This window comes from Plasmodium cynomolgi, chromosome 3, assembly GCF_000321355.1.
Source record: "Plasmodium cynomolgi strain B DNA, chromosome 3, whole genome shotgun sequence".
Taxonomy (NCBI): Eukaryota; Apicomplexa; class Aconoidasida; order Haemosporida; family Plasmodiidae; genus Plasmodium; species Plasmodium cynomolgi.
This window is the reverse complement of record NC_020397.1, coordinates 666735-680804: the sequence shown is the minus strand read 5'-3', so window position 1 is coordinate 680804 and position 14070 is coordinate 666735. Positions and strand designations below refer to the sequence as shown.

At 50.2% G+C, this 14070-nt stretch overlaps 3 protein-coding genes across 3 annotated transcripts; 1 reads left to right on the top strand and 2 right to left on the bottom strand.

Annotated features, from left to right (window-relative positions):
- Nucleotides 1–130: 130 nt before the first annotated feature.
- Nucleotides 131–8864, bottom strand: PCYB_032400 (hypothetical protein; the record flags this gene model as incomplete). The annotated part of the gene is made up of 9 exons (XM_004220911.1): nucleotides 8416–8864; nucleotides 7900–8219; nucleotides 7425–7495; nucleotides 4854–7042; nucleotides 4657–4801; nucleotides 2607–3940; nucleotides 2006–2216; nucleotides 1541–1939; nucleotides 131–1291 (listed from the first exon to the last, which is right to left on the bottom strand). Exons 6-9 carry the CDS (start codon nucleotides 3938–3940, stop codon nucleotides 131–133), a joined length of 3105 nt encoding a protein of 1034 aa, XP_004220959.1. The 5' UTR covers nucleotides 4657–4801; nucleotides 4854–7042; nucleotides 7425–7495; nucleotides 7900–8219; nucleotides 8416–8864.
- A 668-nt stretch (nucleotides 8865–9532) lies between these two features.
- On the top strand, nucleotides 9533–11110 carry PCYB_032390 (hypothetical protein; the record flags this gene model as incomplete). The annotated part of the gene is made up of 2 exons (XM_004220910.1): nucleotides 9533–9592; nucleotides 9896–11110. 2 exons carry the CDS (start codon nucleotides 9533–9535, stop codon nucleotides 11108–11110), a joined length of 1275 nt encoding a protein of 424 aa, XP_004220958.1.
- Nucleotides 11111–11653: 543 nt separating this feature from the next.
- Nucleotides 11654–12575, bottom strand: PCYB_032380 (40S ribosomal protein S10; the record flags this gene model as incomplete). Its single annotated transcript, XM_004220909.1, has 3 exons — nucleotides 11654–11820; nucleotides 12077–12238; nucleotides 12503–12575. The coding sequence occupies 3 exons, from the start codon at nucleotides 12573–12575 to the stop codon at nucleotides 11654–11656; spliced, it is 402 nt and encodes a 133-aa protein (XP_004220957.1).
- Between the last annotated feature and the right edge of the window lie 1495 nt (nucleotides 12576–14070).

The window sequence follows — 14070 nt, the reverse complement described above, 5'->3', positions numbered from 1 at the left end:
ATATGTATATATAGAGAATAAAAAAAAAGAATCCTTTGGCGCCCACCGCGCATCAGGGATGCATTTCCTATACGCGCGCCCCTGCATACACAGCCGCTACTCCACTTGCTGGCGCGCTGAAGGGCAACTCCTAAACGACCGTCACCAGAATCGGCTCGTGGTGGAAAAGCAAGGCGTGATATGCATGGAAGTACACAGCGACGTAAAATAAAACCTTGCCCCGAAACAGCGAATACACGTTTAGCGAGTGCAGCAGGTGTGTTTTTTTTTTCACTCCTCTTGCTTTCTTTCTTCTTCCTTTGGAGATTCCTTGGTTCGTTGTCCACGCCCGTCCAAGAGACCCACTACTGCTCAAACTCCCAATTAACTTTATGCAGCTGAAGTTGGAGGGATAAACCAAAAGGGTGTACTCCCCAAGATTCAGATGAGATAAATTTTTCAAAAATACTTTAATAACGAAGAATTCCCCAATGGAGGACTCGAAATAATTTTTTTTAATTTCGATTTCGTTCATGTGTTTGAAATTCAACGCTCTGGAACACTTGGGGATGATCACGCTGCTTTTTTTTTTGCAATTGTAGAACTTGGGACTTAACACTACTGATGGGTAGAAAATGTCATTCGGGAAGCTCGTTCGGAAGGGGGGGTTCTTCAGGTGGGGGGTCTTCAGGTGGGGGGTCTTCAGGTGGGGGATCTTCGGGTGGGGACCCTCTCCCACCTCGTCAGCCTCCCTCACTTCCGCCTCTCGCACTTCCGCCTCTCCCACCTCTGCCGCCTCCCTCTCCCTCACTTCCCCCCGCGCGCAGAACAGGGTCTCCCGCTTGGGCGTCGCCTTCCCGTGCCGCTGCACCCCCCCGATGGATCCATCCGTCACAGAAAGAGCACTATGCTGATGTGCGCACCCCTCCCGTGATGTCAACTCCTCCCTCTCAAAATTGAGAAAGAAGCGTCCTATTCCATTTCCATAGATGTAGACACTGTTAAGGTAGGAGCTGTAGAGACTGAGAAGTCCGGACTTCTTATGTCGGTCGAACGTGAGGTACACGTGCACATCTATGTACAATAAAAAATATTTCATTGCATCTTCTCGGCTAGCGAATGAGAGGTTCTTCTTTCGCTTGATTCTCTGAACCCATAGAACCCATTTACTCGGGCTGTCATCTGTCTCCACCACGCACGTGGGCCGCCTCCTACCCACCTTCTTCGCAGAGCAGTAATTAACGTACCCGCTGAAATTTCTGATGAATAATTCTATGAACATATACTTATTGTCCGTGCAGATGGTGAGGTCCTTCCTCGGAGCCAACCGTTTGCGAAGAGGAGGCACCCCTCCAAGCGGGGGCCCCCCCCCGCGCCGATCTGCAGGCCGATCAGAAGGCCGATATACAGGCCGCTCTTCAGGCCACTCTGCACGCCGCTCTACAGGCCACTCTGCACGCCGCTCTACACGCCGCTCTTCAGACCGCTCTGCGCCCCCCTCGAAGTAGCTCTCCATGTTTATCTCCGTACACTTGAGCTTCCTCCCCCTGAGGCTGCTCACATGAACAGTGTTCACGTCCTCCCCCTCGGCTACATCATCCGTCTCCCCAGTGATCATAACTCGACTCAAAGCACTGATAACACTCGCACTGTAGAAATTTGAGTTCACCATTTCGTTTAGCACATCTGTCAGGTTAAAACTAACGTAGGGGAAGCAGGACAGCTGGTCGACAAACACGTTTCTGAGGACACTAATGCGAAGCTTCATTTTCTGGATGGCATAGTAGGCACTGCTCTTTTCACTCGAGTAGACCACACGTACGTCGCACTCATTAATTAAAATGGAGCCGATGCACCTGATCGGGATATACAAGCAGTGATCTCTCCTAACTGTTAGTGGTTCCCCTTCTCCGATTCGAATCACATCTGCTTTCTCCTCACTTCCACAGTTACGCCTCATCTGAAATGCCCGATTAAAAAAAAATTTTAAAAAAAAATCCCCCAAAGTTCTATGCTTATATTTTACCTGAACGTTCAGGCAATTTATGTCCACGTGGGAACTCTTGTTTTCCAAAATGAGGCACAAAAATTTTGTTTCTCCTTCGAGTAACTCTGTGTGTCTTGCGTCAATAGAGAAGTAAAGGTTTTCATTCGTTTCGTCCACGTGTTCGGTGCTTCTCAGGTTGGTCTCTTCCTCGTCGCTCGAATGGTTTGACTTCTCCGTGCAGGAGGACGTGCTGGACGAGTGGCTCGGTGAGCGATGCGGTGAGTGCGCAGATGGGTGAGGTGGTTGGTGATATGCTTCATGGGGTGGTTGGTGATATGCTTCACGGGGTGGTTGGCGGCGAGACTCCGGGGACGATGCGGACGAGGAGGACACAGACAGGGAGGACATCTTGGGAATGGCTCCTCCAATGGGCGCAGACTCGCTAGGTTGTGCGGCCGCTTCGCCGCCCACCTCGCCGCCTACTTCGCCGCTCACCTCACCGCCCACTTCGCTGCCCACCTCGCCGACAACTTCCCACCAGGAGCCCTCGCGCCGCACGCCCTGCGACGCCCCCGAGGAAGGTGTGCAGAACCTCTGCAGGTGGGACTCGTCATGCACCATCGACTGGACGTCCACATACCTACTAAAGTTAAAAAGCTTGATTTCGGAGCTGATGCAAAAATAATTCTTAATGACAAAGACGGAGCATGTATTCGATATCTTCAACGCGTAGCTTAGCAGTGCAGCTCTGTCCATTTTGTTATTACTCCCAGGATTGAGATGGGAACCAATGGGTTTCTCCTCCGCGTGCGCACGCTTCTCAGCATCTTCGCACGTCCCAGCATTTTCGCCCGTCCCAGCATTGTCGCCCTTTTCGGCATTTTCTCCCCTCTCAGCATTTTCTCCCTTTTCGGCATTTTCCCCCCTTCCAGCCATTTCCACCTGAACATGTTCATAATTTTTCTGCGCACTCTTTGCATCACCGGACTGATTCTCCCGCGTGACGGACTTCCCACAAGCATCGCCCATGAAACACTTCCTAAGAATGGACGTGTCGTATAGAATGTACTGGTCAAAGTGGAGAGAGCTGATGCAGTAGGAAACCCCAAGGAGAAATAAAAGACCCGTTTCTTTAGCCCTGAAAGAGAGACGAACCTTCGTTAAGTGGTTCTTCTTCTTAGCCATGAGAAAAACCACATTAGATGCATACGTTTCTACAGCAACTCCAGAAGTGATGAGTCTTACATTGCTTAAAACTAAGTAAGTGGAGAGTGTATTCTTCAGAGTTACCTCTACCTGGTTAATACTGTTCAATTCACAGATGTTGTTAATTCTTGTGTTTCTCTCCACTTCGCAAAAAGGATTATATTTAAAAACGTCTCTTTCTTCACCAGCATATTCTTCCGTTCCTTTATTGTCCGATTGAGGAATGCTCACCTTTTTGTAAAATTTTTCATAATTTTTTGTCTCATTTATGTATTGTATGTTGAGTAATACAGGAGAAGGTGCGCACCTTCCTTCTGTCAGTCCGCAGAGGAAGTGAATTTGCTTTCGACGTTGTGAGTTATTTTTCCTTCTGCTGCTCTTTTTCTTCTTCGATTTGTCCTCTTTTGGAGACTTTTTTGGGAAATCTGACCTGTTGGGTGTCTTCTCCCCGTCGTGGCTTCTCCCCCCACCTTCGTAGCTTCTCCCCCCACCTTCGTAGCTTCTCCCTCCACCTTCGTAGCTCCACCCCTCGGCGTCGCTGCTAGACGAATCCTCCTCCTGAGAGGAGCTCCCCGAAGAGGAACAGTCCCACGAGAGGGTGCCACAAGGACACCCCCCCCCTTGGTGCGTCTCCCCCCCCTGGTGCGTCTCTCCCCCCTGGTGCGTCTCCCCCCCATGTGCGTGAACTCCCCCACCAAAGCACACGTCCCCTCCCTGACTCAGCCTCCTCAAGTATGACCTACTCCTCCGCTTCTCCCTCTCATCCATGACGAGCGTAACAAAAGGAGGGAAGCAAATGTGCTTCTCACTCTTCCTAAGCGTCTCATAAATGTTGCACAAAATTAACCTTTGCATATCCTTCTTCAGCACTTTCGCCAAGAAAAAAAGAAGAAGCAAGTTACACACGATGGATTCACTCTGTAAATTAAGTCGCGCAGTAACTTCACTCAGTAATGCCAGTACCCCGTGCTGTAGCTTTCCGTTCTGTGCTTTTCCATTTTTTTTATACATCTGTACCTTTTCTCCATGTTTGTTCAGGCAGAAAAAACTCCGTATGCTAATTTCTCTCGAGCAGAATGATAGCAGACGTTTAGGGTTGTAGCTGCTGGACGCGTCTAACACGCTTTGAAATAAGACATGCATCTGTCGATCGTTTTGCGCTGGTAGGACGTCCCCCTGGTTCTTCCCTTCGTCCTGAACTCCTCCACGTAACGCTGCGGGGGCCCCTTCGCTCGGCGCCTGCTCCTTCTGCTTCCGCTTCTGCTCATTCTGCTTCTGCTGCTTCTGCTCCTTCTGCTCCTTCTGCTCCTTCTGCTCATTCTGCTCATTCTGCTCCCCCCCAGTGGCGCTTCCTACCCCCCGTGGATGACCGCCATCGCCTCCACCGCCACCCCCTGTGGGGGGCTCCCCGAGGCGTACCTCGCTCGCTTTCTTCAACCACCGCATGGGGAAATTAACGTTGCACCTTCTGGAGAACACTCTATTTAGGAAGTCGTTCGGTTGGTCGCTCCTTCCCTCCTTGGGCATTTCTCCAGGGGGTTCGGTCGGTTTAGTCGGTCCAGTCGGTCCAGCCGGTCCAGTCGGTTCGGTCCACCCTGACCCCTCCGGTCCGCCCCAGTCCAAGTCGACCTGCACAGAGGGGAGGCCATAAAACGGGAGGAGGCTATTCAAAAACACATACGTCAAGTAGAACCTCCTCTGTTCAAAGAAGCGAGTGCACAGGAGATAAATGGTGAAGGCAAACTTTCGGCTGGCCCCGATGTGTTGGTAGATGTTGGCTAGCTCGACATAAAATCGGATATACAAATGGTGATTGAACCGCTCAGTCACACAGGAGTACTTTCTCATGGCTGTAAAAATATGCCTCTTCTTTTTAATCGCTAGGAGGTACTTCAGATAGCATAGAAGGTAATCTGCGAATAGCTCCTGTTCAGGTAGTAAAGAGGCAGCATCATGGGACTCTCCTCCGGGAGATACAACACAAGCATTCCGCATGACAGACAAGGCTTCACTTAGCTTGTGCTCCATAAATCCAATCAGATAAATCAACGTGTTGTGTCCTTTAATACTCATATTGAAGAAGGAAAATTTTTTCTCAGTAAATTCATCTCCGGAGTAGTCCTCCCCCTCATCCTCCCCCCTCTCGTGCTCATTCAGGACATTAATGAAGGAGCTTATATTTTTAATCACCCCTGACGATGGAGAGTCACTTGCTTGGTCCAAATTGTACAGGTAAAAATGAGCACTGTTATGATAGGCATGGTGGTGCGATTTCTCCTTCATGGATCCACTATACGAAGAAGCATCGAAGAAGAAGTTCGCATAGTGAGTGTACCTACTCGGAAGCAACCTTTCATACGTCTGAACTAGTATGCTCTCAACAACCTCTGCAAAACGGAACGTATATCTTTCATTATTGTTCAATCTACAGAAATGACCCCAGTTCTGTGTTACATATAGATACATACTTAACGCTATACAGAACGAGATATTCCCATCGGATATGTTATCATCATCACCATCGTTTCTCTCTTTAATTAATTCATAACACTCCAAGTAGCTGTCTATTGAATCCAATGGACTTCCCAGAAGTAGAAACACATCTCCTTCTTTTTTTCTCACTTCATATTCTTTATTCTTTGCTACTCCTTCTTTATCGCTCTGTTTTGATTTTTTCTTGGATGTTCCTCGTGGGGGGTATTGTCTCCACCCCGGGTGTGGGGCGTCCTCTTCCCTTCCTTCGTTCGCCTCTGCGCTTTGGGAATCCTCCTCGGGGAACCCCTCACGCTCACCGCCACAGTCGTCATAGTACTCGTCACTCTGTTCATCATCGTAGTCGTCACTCTGCTCATCATCGTAGTCGTCGCTCTGCTCATCGTTAAGCGGTTCGTCACGCGGTTCGTTAAGCGGTTCGTCACGCGGTTCGTTAAGCGGTTCGTTAAGCGGTTCGTTATGCGGTTCGCCATGCACATCGTCCTTCTCATCGTCATGCACATCGTCATGCACACCGTCCTGCTCCTCTGCGCGTTCCTCTTCCTCGCCATGCCCATCATGTCGGACGCCCCCATCGGAACGCCGACTGGGCGAGCCTCCTCCACTCCCTTGGGCGCTTTCCAACGACACCACTCCCCCTCCCATGGGATCTCCATCTCGTCTCTCTGGGTGATTTGCCTCTCTCTCTTCTCCCCCCGCGAGGTCAGCAGCCACCAGGTCAGCCGCCACCATATCAGCAGCCGCCATATCAGAAGCCGCCTCCCCTGCTGCCCCCAATCGCGGCTCCACACGGTGAGGGTCCTTCCCCCTGCCCTCCTCGTACGCACTACACTTGGACAATCGGGGAGCCCCCTCATATAGGAGAAACCCCTCGCCTCCCCCCTTCGTTGTGATCTGACTGGTCTTGCTCAAAATGCTCCACTTAACGTCGTTGTAGTACCTCTTTATGTTCACGTAGAGGTTATTGTCGTAGCTGTTTTTGCGACTGCTAAGGTTGGTCTTGCTGGAGAGGTCCCTGTTGCTTAGGCTCTTTTTCAGGTGCAGGCTTCGCCTCTCGGCAGGCCGGCCAGGAGTGGCATTCATACCATGAGTGATATTCACACCAGGTGTGACATTCAAACCAGGAGTGGCATTCGTGCCAGTCATACCTTTCTCGCCCTGTTCCCACTTCCCCTCCTGTTCCCGCTTCCCCTCCTTCCCCTCCTTCGGAACATTCCCAAACGACCTGCAGGGCCCGGGGAAGACCCCCTCCTGGTGCCTTCGTCTGCGGCGATCCAACACACTCTCGCTGCCCACCTTAGCTGTCCGAACCGACTCGCAGTTAGCACTCTCCATAAGCTCTTGCATGTACATCCTCACACTCTCCTTAGTCATCATACTATGCAAAGAAAGAGCAAAAATGTAAAAAGCGTTCAGGAGAACTGCCTGAAAAAATTTATTGTACTGGATGTTGAAGTGTTTCTTAACTGACGGTAGGAAGACAATAATTCTGAAATTGCGATAATTCCTACAGATGAAGGAAGTGGGTTCGTTCGGCGAAGTCTTTCCTCCGTGTGTTGCAGTCTTGGTTCTGTGTAGAAGAGTCGCCTTCTCTCCATGCAATGCCGTCCTAATTTCCTGATTCTCACCCACCTCTCCGTTAGGTGCACCTTCTTCCGCAGCGCCTGCGTGTGCACTGTGGGTTCCTCCCCCGCGGGCTTCACCACTTCCCGTGCCACTGCCTTCACCTCGGCCCCAGATCCAACTCTCAAAAGTGTACTCATCGGAGGACACACCCTCCCCACTCGACGAATGCACATTCACCGATTTGTATTCCTTCGCAGAAGCCTTCTGGAAAATACTTAAAAAATTGGACGAATACTTTTTTTTTCCTTTGAAGCTTTTCCCGCTGCTGCTGCGCGCCCCACCTCCCCCTTCCGCAGCGGAGGACGCTACGGCGTATGCACCTCCAGACACGCCGCCAGACGCACCTCCAGACACACCGCCAGACACACCGCCAGAGGGAGTAACCGCCAAGGCCGCAGCTGAGGTCACTGCCGACGTGGTGGCGGCCTTCCTTTCGTGGTCCCCCCCCCTCGCGCAGTCCCCCTTCGTGCTGATCGGTGAAACCCTACTGTGTGAGGCGGCTCCTTTGCGGCTGCAAACAACTACACTGTCCTCCTCTCCCTTCTCTCGGACACCAATACGTGGCACTACATTCTCTGATGTTACTGCACGACCCACGGGCTTCCCACCTGTCAGGTTCCTTCCTTTATCTTCCAAGTAGTATGCGGAGTTCTTTAAGAGGGAGAAATTCCCCTGCTTTATGTACTCGCTTGGGTTTGTTTTTTTTTTTTCTTGCACATCTATGACTAGGTCTTTTGAGCAGGCTACCTCTGGGGGGGAGTTCCTATACCCATCGCCACCACCATGACTTACGTCCCCTCCGACGGTACCTCCACCAGGTCCACTTGCAAAAAGGAAGCTCTCATTTATTTTCATAATCTGAGACATAATATAATCATCATACTTGTCGGAGGACGGGATCACTAGAACCCGTTGTACAAACACACAGCTGTTTCGAAAAAAAATATTATTATACGTGTTAATCAGATGCACCAATTTTTCCCTCACGCGGTGCAGCCCTGCGCTCTCATCAGGGGGGGGGGAAGTCGCCGGATGGGTAGCACCATCGGGGGGGGAAGTGGACGGATAGGTAGCACCATCGGGGGGGGGGAGTCACCGGATGGGTAGCACCATCAGGGGATAACCCCCCTTTGGCTGCTTCCCCCCCCTCGCGCAGCTCGTGGACCCCAATCGATATAAACACATTAGAGAAAAAATTCACTCGGTCCACCCGCATGGCCTTGTCAACCAGGTCGATGTAGCTAATGGAGAGGCTCCCATTCCTGCGAACATAACTCGCATTTTTAAAAATGTCAAAAAATGATTCGTCCTTGTGATCTGTGTCCGCGTGCTTGTTTGAAGACTCCCATAGGGGAAGCTCGCTGCGCAAGAATAACTCATTGTCGCTCGCATTGATATGGTTAATGTATCCATGCAGGTGGTGAAACAAGTCATCGTAATTTATCTGCCCGTATAGATTCCTCAGTTTATTGGCGACCTCTTGGAACAGCTCCTCGCTCGTTCGGTCCGTCTTCCACAGGTACACCTTGGCCTTTCCATAGTCCCCCAGGTTCACGTGGTTCGCCTGGTTCATCGGTGGAGCGGTGCGGCGGCGAAGTGGTGGAGCGATGAAACGGTGAGGCGGCGAAACGATGAAGCAGCAAAGCGGCCAAGTGGCCACGCGGCGATGTGCCACTCCGCCGCCACCCCCCTAGGGCTGTCGCGAAAAAAGGGAAAATTATCCCCGGAAGGAGTGCACGCAACCGTGTACCGAACGGGTGGGAATAAATCGAACCCACGACAAGTGACTGTGAGCACACACAGCAGGATGCTCTTAAGACCACTTAACAATTGAAAAAAAAAAAAAAAATAAATAAATAAAATAGCGAACGGGGTTATATTTTTTGGGGGACCAATCAGCCCAATCGGCCTCTTCCGCTCGCTCTCTCGCGGTGACGACGCTTAGGTGAGTGAGCTCGCCCACCTTCAGCCTTCCCATTTTTGCCCCGCCTGTCAGTTTTCCCCTTTCTGCCCTTTTTTTGCCCTTCTTTTTGCCCCTTTTTTGCCCTTCTCTTTTGCCCTTCCTTTTGCCCTTCCTTTTGCCCTTCCTTTTGCCCTTCTTTTTTCCCCTTCCTTTTGCCCCATGGCGTCCCCCACCCCTCACCCCTTTTTGCGCAAGGCTAGCACATGCCCTTGGGACGCGCTAGGAGGACAGCCGCGGGCGCGAATGCACAGACCTCGCGAGGGTGCATCTTTCGCCGCATGGAGGTGCTAGTGGAGACCCCGCTCATCGCCTTGGCGGTGTTGCTGCTGTCCCAGTTGGTACTGCGACACACCCTGTTTTCTTGCCGCTCCACCCTACTGCTGCTCACCGGCACACTCGCCCTGCTCCTCGATGGGAATCACCGCTGCGCCTGCTTCACCCCCCCCAAGCGGGGAAGCGGCATGGCGACCGGGTGGGGAAGCGGCATGGCGACCGATCGGGGAAGCGGCTTGACAACCGGGTGGGGAACCGGCTTAGCAACCGGCTTGACAACCGATCGGGGAAGCGGCCTTACAACCGCTCGGGGAAGCGGCCTTACAACCGCTCGTACCTGGCGGCTGTTCGTGTCCAAACCGGCACAGAAAAAGGCCAACCAACTGAAAACCAAAATAGTGGTGAATAAAAAAAAAAAGGAAGAAAATCTCAAAAAAAAAATAAGTAAAAGTGTAGAATTTAAAAGCTCAGCGAAGTATAAAGTGATAGAAGATCTAATTGATGGATATCCATACACATCGTTGCCAGTCCCTGAACAGAGTATACAGAAGGAACCATTCATGCTACTCAGGGGAAGAGTGAAAAGGGAATTTCTACACGGAATGGAATTACCCTTTGGTCTAATCGAACCTGTAAAGTATGAGCTATTGAAATTAATTGGGAGATTAGGGGATCCTTTTAGGAACTTATGCTCTCATTCATTAACTCCAAGACTTTTAATCGACTCTCTTTTTAAGAATAAACCTGAACTCACTTTAGACGAGTTCTGTTACAGGATAGAGTATAAAAGGAGGTTCCTAATGCCATCCTACACGGATGTTTTCATGTATGAGAAGGAACTCCTGTGGAAGGAGTGGATAGAGATACGAAATTTGAAGGAGGTATCTCCTGAAACTTCAGAAGATGATCATGAACGGGTTCAAAAGAATCTACAACCAGATGAGACGACTATGCCAATCGTTATGGTGAAGGTAAATAGAGAAATAAGCAATCAGGGAATCCATCCAGCTATTCTCAAAATGCTTTTCGATTTCCTGAATGTAGAGAAGCGTCCTGATAAACTGAATCGTGATTATGCTTTCTTAAAACTAGAGTCCATAATGAGGAAGCTTAAAAATAGGGACTTCCTTGAGGGGATCAAACCAGATTACATATACTTTATGTTAAATGAACGGGCTAGGGAAGCCTTTGCATCCTACAAGGAGAGTGAATTTGAGAGGAGCTACCAGGAGGCACTTAATCACAACAATATGAAACAGAACCTGCTTTCACAAAATGCCACTTATAAAAAAGAGAGAAAAATTTTCTCGGAGAGGACGAAAAAATCCCTCATGAAATTTTATGACATTGAACTCCCTTCCTTCTTCAACGAGTATGTAAAAAAGAAGGAGGAAAACTACAAGGCCATTCAAGCTAAGATTAACCGAATGATCACTAGTAAGTACCTCAAGCGCAAACGTCGTAGGGAGGACATCCTCGCAGGCCGCCTCACCCCCCAGCCGGAGTCATCACTGGGGGATGGTGACACCCCTGGCGAGGATACGCAGCCCCGCAGGAAGAAGAAAAAGAAGAAGAAGAAGTGAAGCCGCGGTTAGCACTGTGGGGAAGCGGCGCCCCGGGCAGGCGGGCAGGCAGGCAGGCAGGCAAACCGGCATACAGGAAGACATACACGTGCACTCCTGTGTGTCCGGGCTCCTCTCTCTTTGTTCCGTGAAAAAAAAGATTACCCCATCTTTTTTTTTTTTTTGTTCCCAACAATGTAACCTTTTTCTTTTTCCTCCATCCAATGCAGCTCCTACCCGCTGCTCCATTATATGCTTACGTAATTTTAAAAATATTTTTTTTTCCATTTCTTCGTAATTTTAAAAAAATAATTTTTTTACTTTTCTTGGTATTTTTTTTTTTCAAAAATCAAGCATGATGATGCTCTTTAGGGGGAGTGGAGTTCCTCCCGTTGGCAAGGTTACTGACGCATGGCACAATTTACGGGGGAGAAAAAAAAAAAAAGCAGACGAGGGAACGCTTCACTATGAGAGATGCAGGAGGTACAACCCATACATCGTGCAACTCCACGCCGCTCCCTCCACGGGGGCTTCGGGCAAACGCCTACTCGAATGCGCAAATGCCTACTCGAAGGCTCTCTTGTCGTACGAGCGACCCCTTCCCATTGGTTGTCTCAACTCTCTCGAAAATTCCTCCTCCATCTTGGGCGCCCGATTGACCACCTTCTTTGACAGCGTGGCTGGGAAGATGGACGGCGGCAGGTGCAGGAACTCCCTCAGGTATTCGATGCCTACAGGGGGGGGGGAACACGTTTGCGATGGGGAAGTGCAGAAGTGACACGTTTGTAATGGGGAAGTGCAGAAGTGACACATTTGTGATGGGGAAGCAGGGCACAACTGAAGAATCGGTACACGTCCCTGACGCGGGAGAAGCCGATGACGCGGTACACGTCCATGCCGCGGGACAAGCCGATGCCCCGGGCAACCCACTTCTTCAATTGGCTCATCTCAACCTCTCCTCACGTCACTCTCCAAGATGTTGCTTACCCTCGTTGTTCAATATAAAATACTGGTGCTTCCAATTATATTTCTCATCGACGTAATTTCTGCTCTTGAGTGACTTCAACGTCATCATGATATGGAGGTTGGGAATGTTGAGGTGGGGGTGTCGTGGGACCTTGGCATCCTTCTCCACGACGATGACTCCCTCTGCGAATGGTCAGGGGTGGAAATGGGCGCGCGCAGTGGTGAGAAGGTGAAGCGGTGGGAAGGCGAAGTGGTGGGAAGGCGAAGTGGTGGGAAGGTGAAGTGGTGGGAAGGTGAAGTGGTAGGAAGGTGAAGCGGTGGGAAAGTGAAGCGGTGGGAAAGTGAAGCGGTGGGAAAGTGAAGCGGTGGGAAGGCGACGTGGCACACAAAAATCACCGGGCAGTGCCCAGCGTGACCGCTCAATGGCCGCCCCTTTACCGCACGTACCTTTGAACAAGTACTCATAAATCAGCTTCTTGTTTTGCTTGGGGATGTAGCTGTACTTGTGGTGGGGCAACATCTTGTCCTTGGGCTTGAGTTTGAGTTACGCGTAACAGGGGGGAAAAAAAGAAAAAAAAAAAAGCGAATTCCACGTGGAGTGGTAAAACTGGGTTAAGTTAACGATTCGAAAGGGAAAGGCGATAGGATGAGCTGGTTGTTTTGTTTTCTTTTCTTTCGTTTTTTCTTATGTTTTTTTATTTGACTTGCTTTCCTTTGCTTTGGATTTGCCTCTTCTCTTTTTTGCGTCGCACGTTTGGCTAATTAGCAGATTGGCACTTCGTCAGATGGGAAGTTGGCCAGTTTGGGTATTTTTTTCGCCCAGAAAAGCGCTCCTTTCATTTTTCCTCACTTTTGGGGGGCGTTCCGAGTTAGGGGCAAGGGCATACGCGAACTTAGTGGGGGGACTGTCACCCATATGTTGTTACGCACAGCGGAATGGATATATGCTCATCACTCCATGCTGCCTCAACTGTTGCGTGCACTCTGCGTTTTTTTTTTTTTTTTTCCCCTCCCATGGCCTCATCGCTCCTTTAGGTGTTATTTGACCGTGACAGGCTTTCCCCCCCCCTCTTTTCTCATCCGTCACTTGAGAGGAAAAGAAAAAAAACGGCATAACGTTGGCGGTGGGTCTAAGCAAATGTAAAAAGGTGAAGATACCTGGAGGAGTGGGGAGGGGATAAGCCGCTCCGATGGTGCAACAAGCATTTCCCTCATATGGGGGCCCCTTTATCGGTGCGTTAAAAATTCGAGGGTAAAAGAAAAAAGAGGTGACCCTTGCCAACCCCTCTCCCCACTAAACTTACCCCCAGCGCATTCTGCCCCCCTACCCAAATTGGGATCTCTTTTTTTTTTTTTTGCCAATAATGGTTTAAGCGCATCATAGAAGGTGATAAAGAGTAACTTTAATCCATATGTGGGTGTTGCTTCATCCCATCGTATGGAAGTATGCCCCCACCCCAATGCCTTCTCACTCTCATTCTCATGCTCTACATGGGTACCTCCTCTCTGTGACTACGCGTGGGAAAAAGAAAAAGGCGCATAATAGCAAAATGGTATACCATTACATACATACATAGATACACTTGTCGCTCAACTTGGTGACGGTGCAGGGCCATTTAGTGGGTGGAGGATGGGCCGATCCATAAGGGTTGGCAAAAGCGCAGCAGCCATGTGTGAAGGAGGGAGGGATCCAGGATCCCTGCTCTACCCCCCACTAAGTAGCGGAGCACCGTTGGGAATACTTCCCCTCTGCTGTGGGTGCAGGGAATAACGTGTGAGGCTTTCTATTCCCAAGGGGAGGGGGGTCGCCCAAGTTGACAATCCCCATCATCCCTTCTCACATGGGGGGAAGTTGCCCCTGTCAGTCGACACGACGTATATGCATCGAGGATGGCGGGTCGAGGAAAGCCGATCGAGCAAAGCGGATCGCGCCATGTTGCTCCTGTTCACCCCGTTTCCGTGGGCTAATTAAAAAGGAAAAAAAAAAAAACGCGTAAGCTCGACCAACGAGGAAC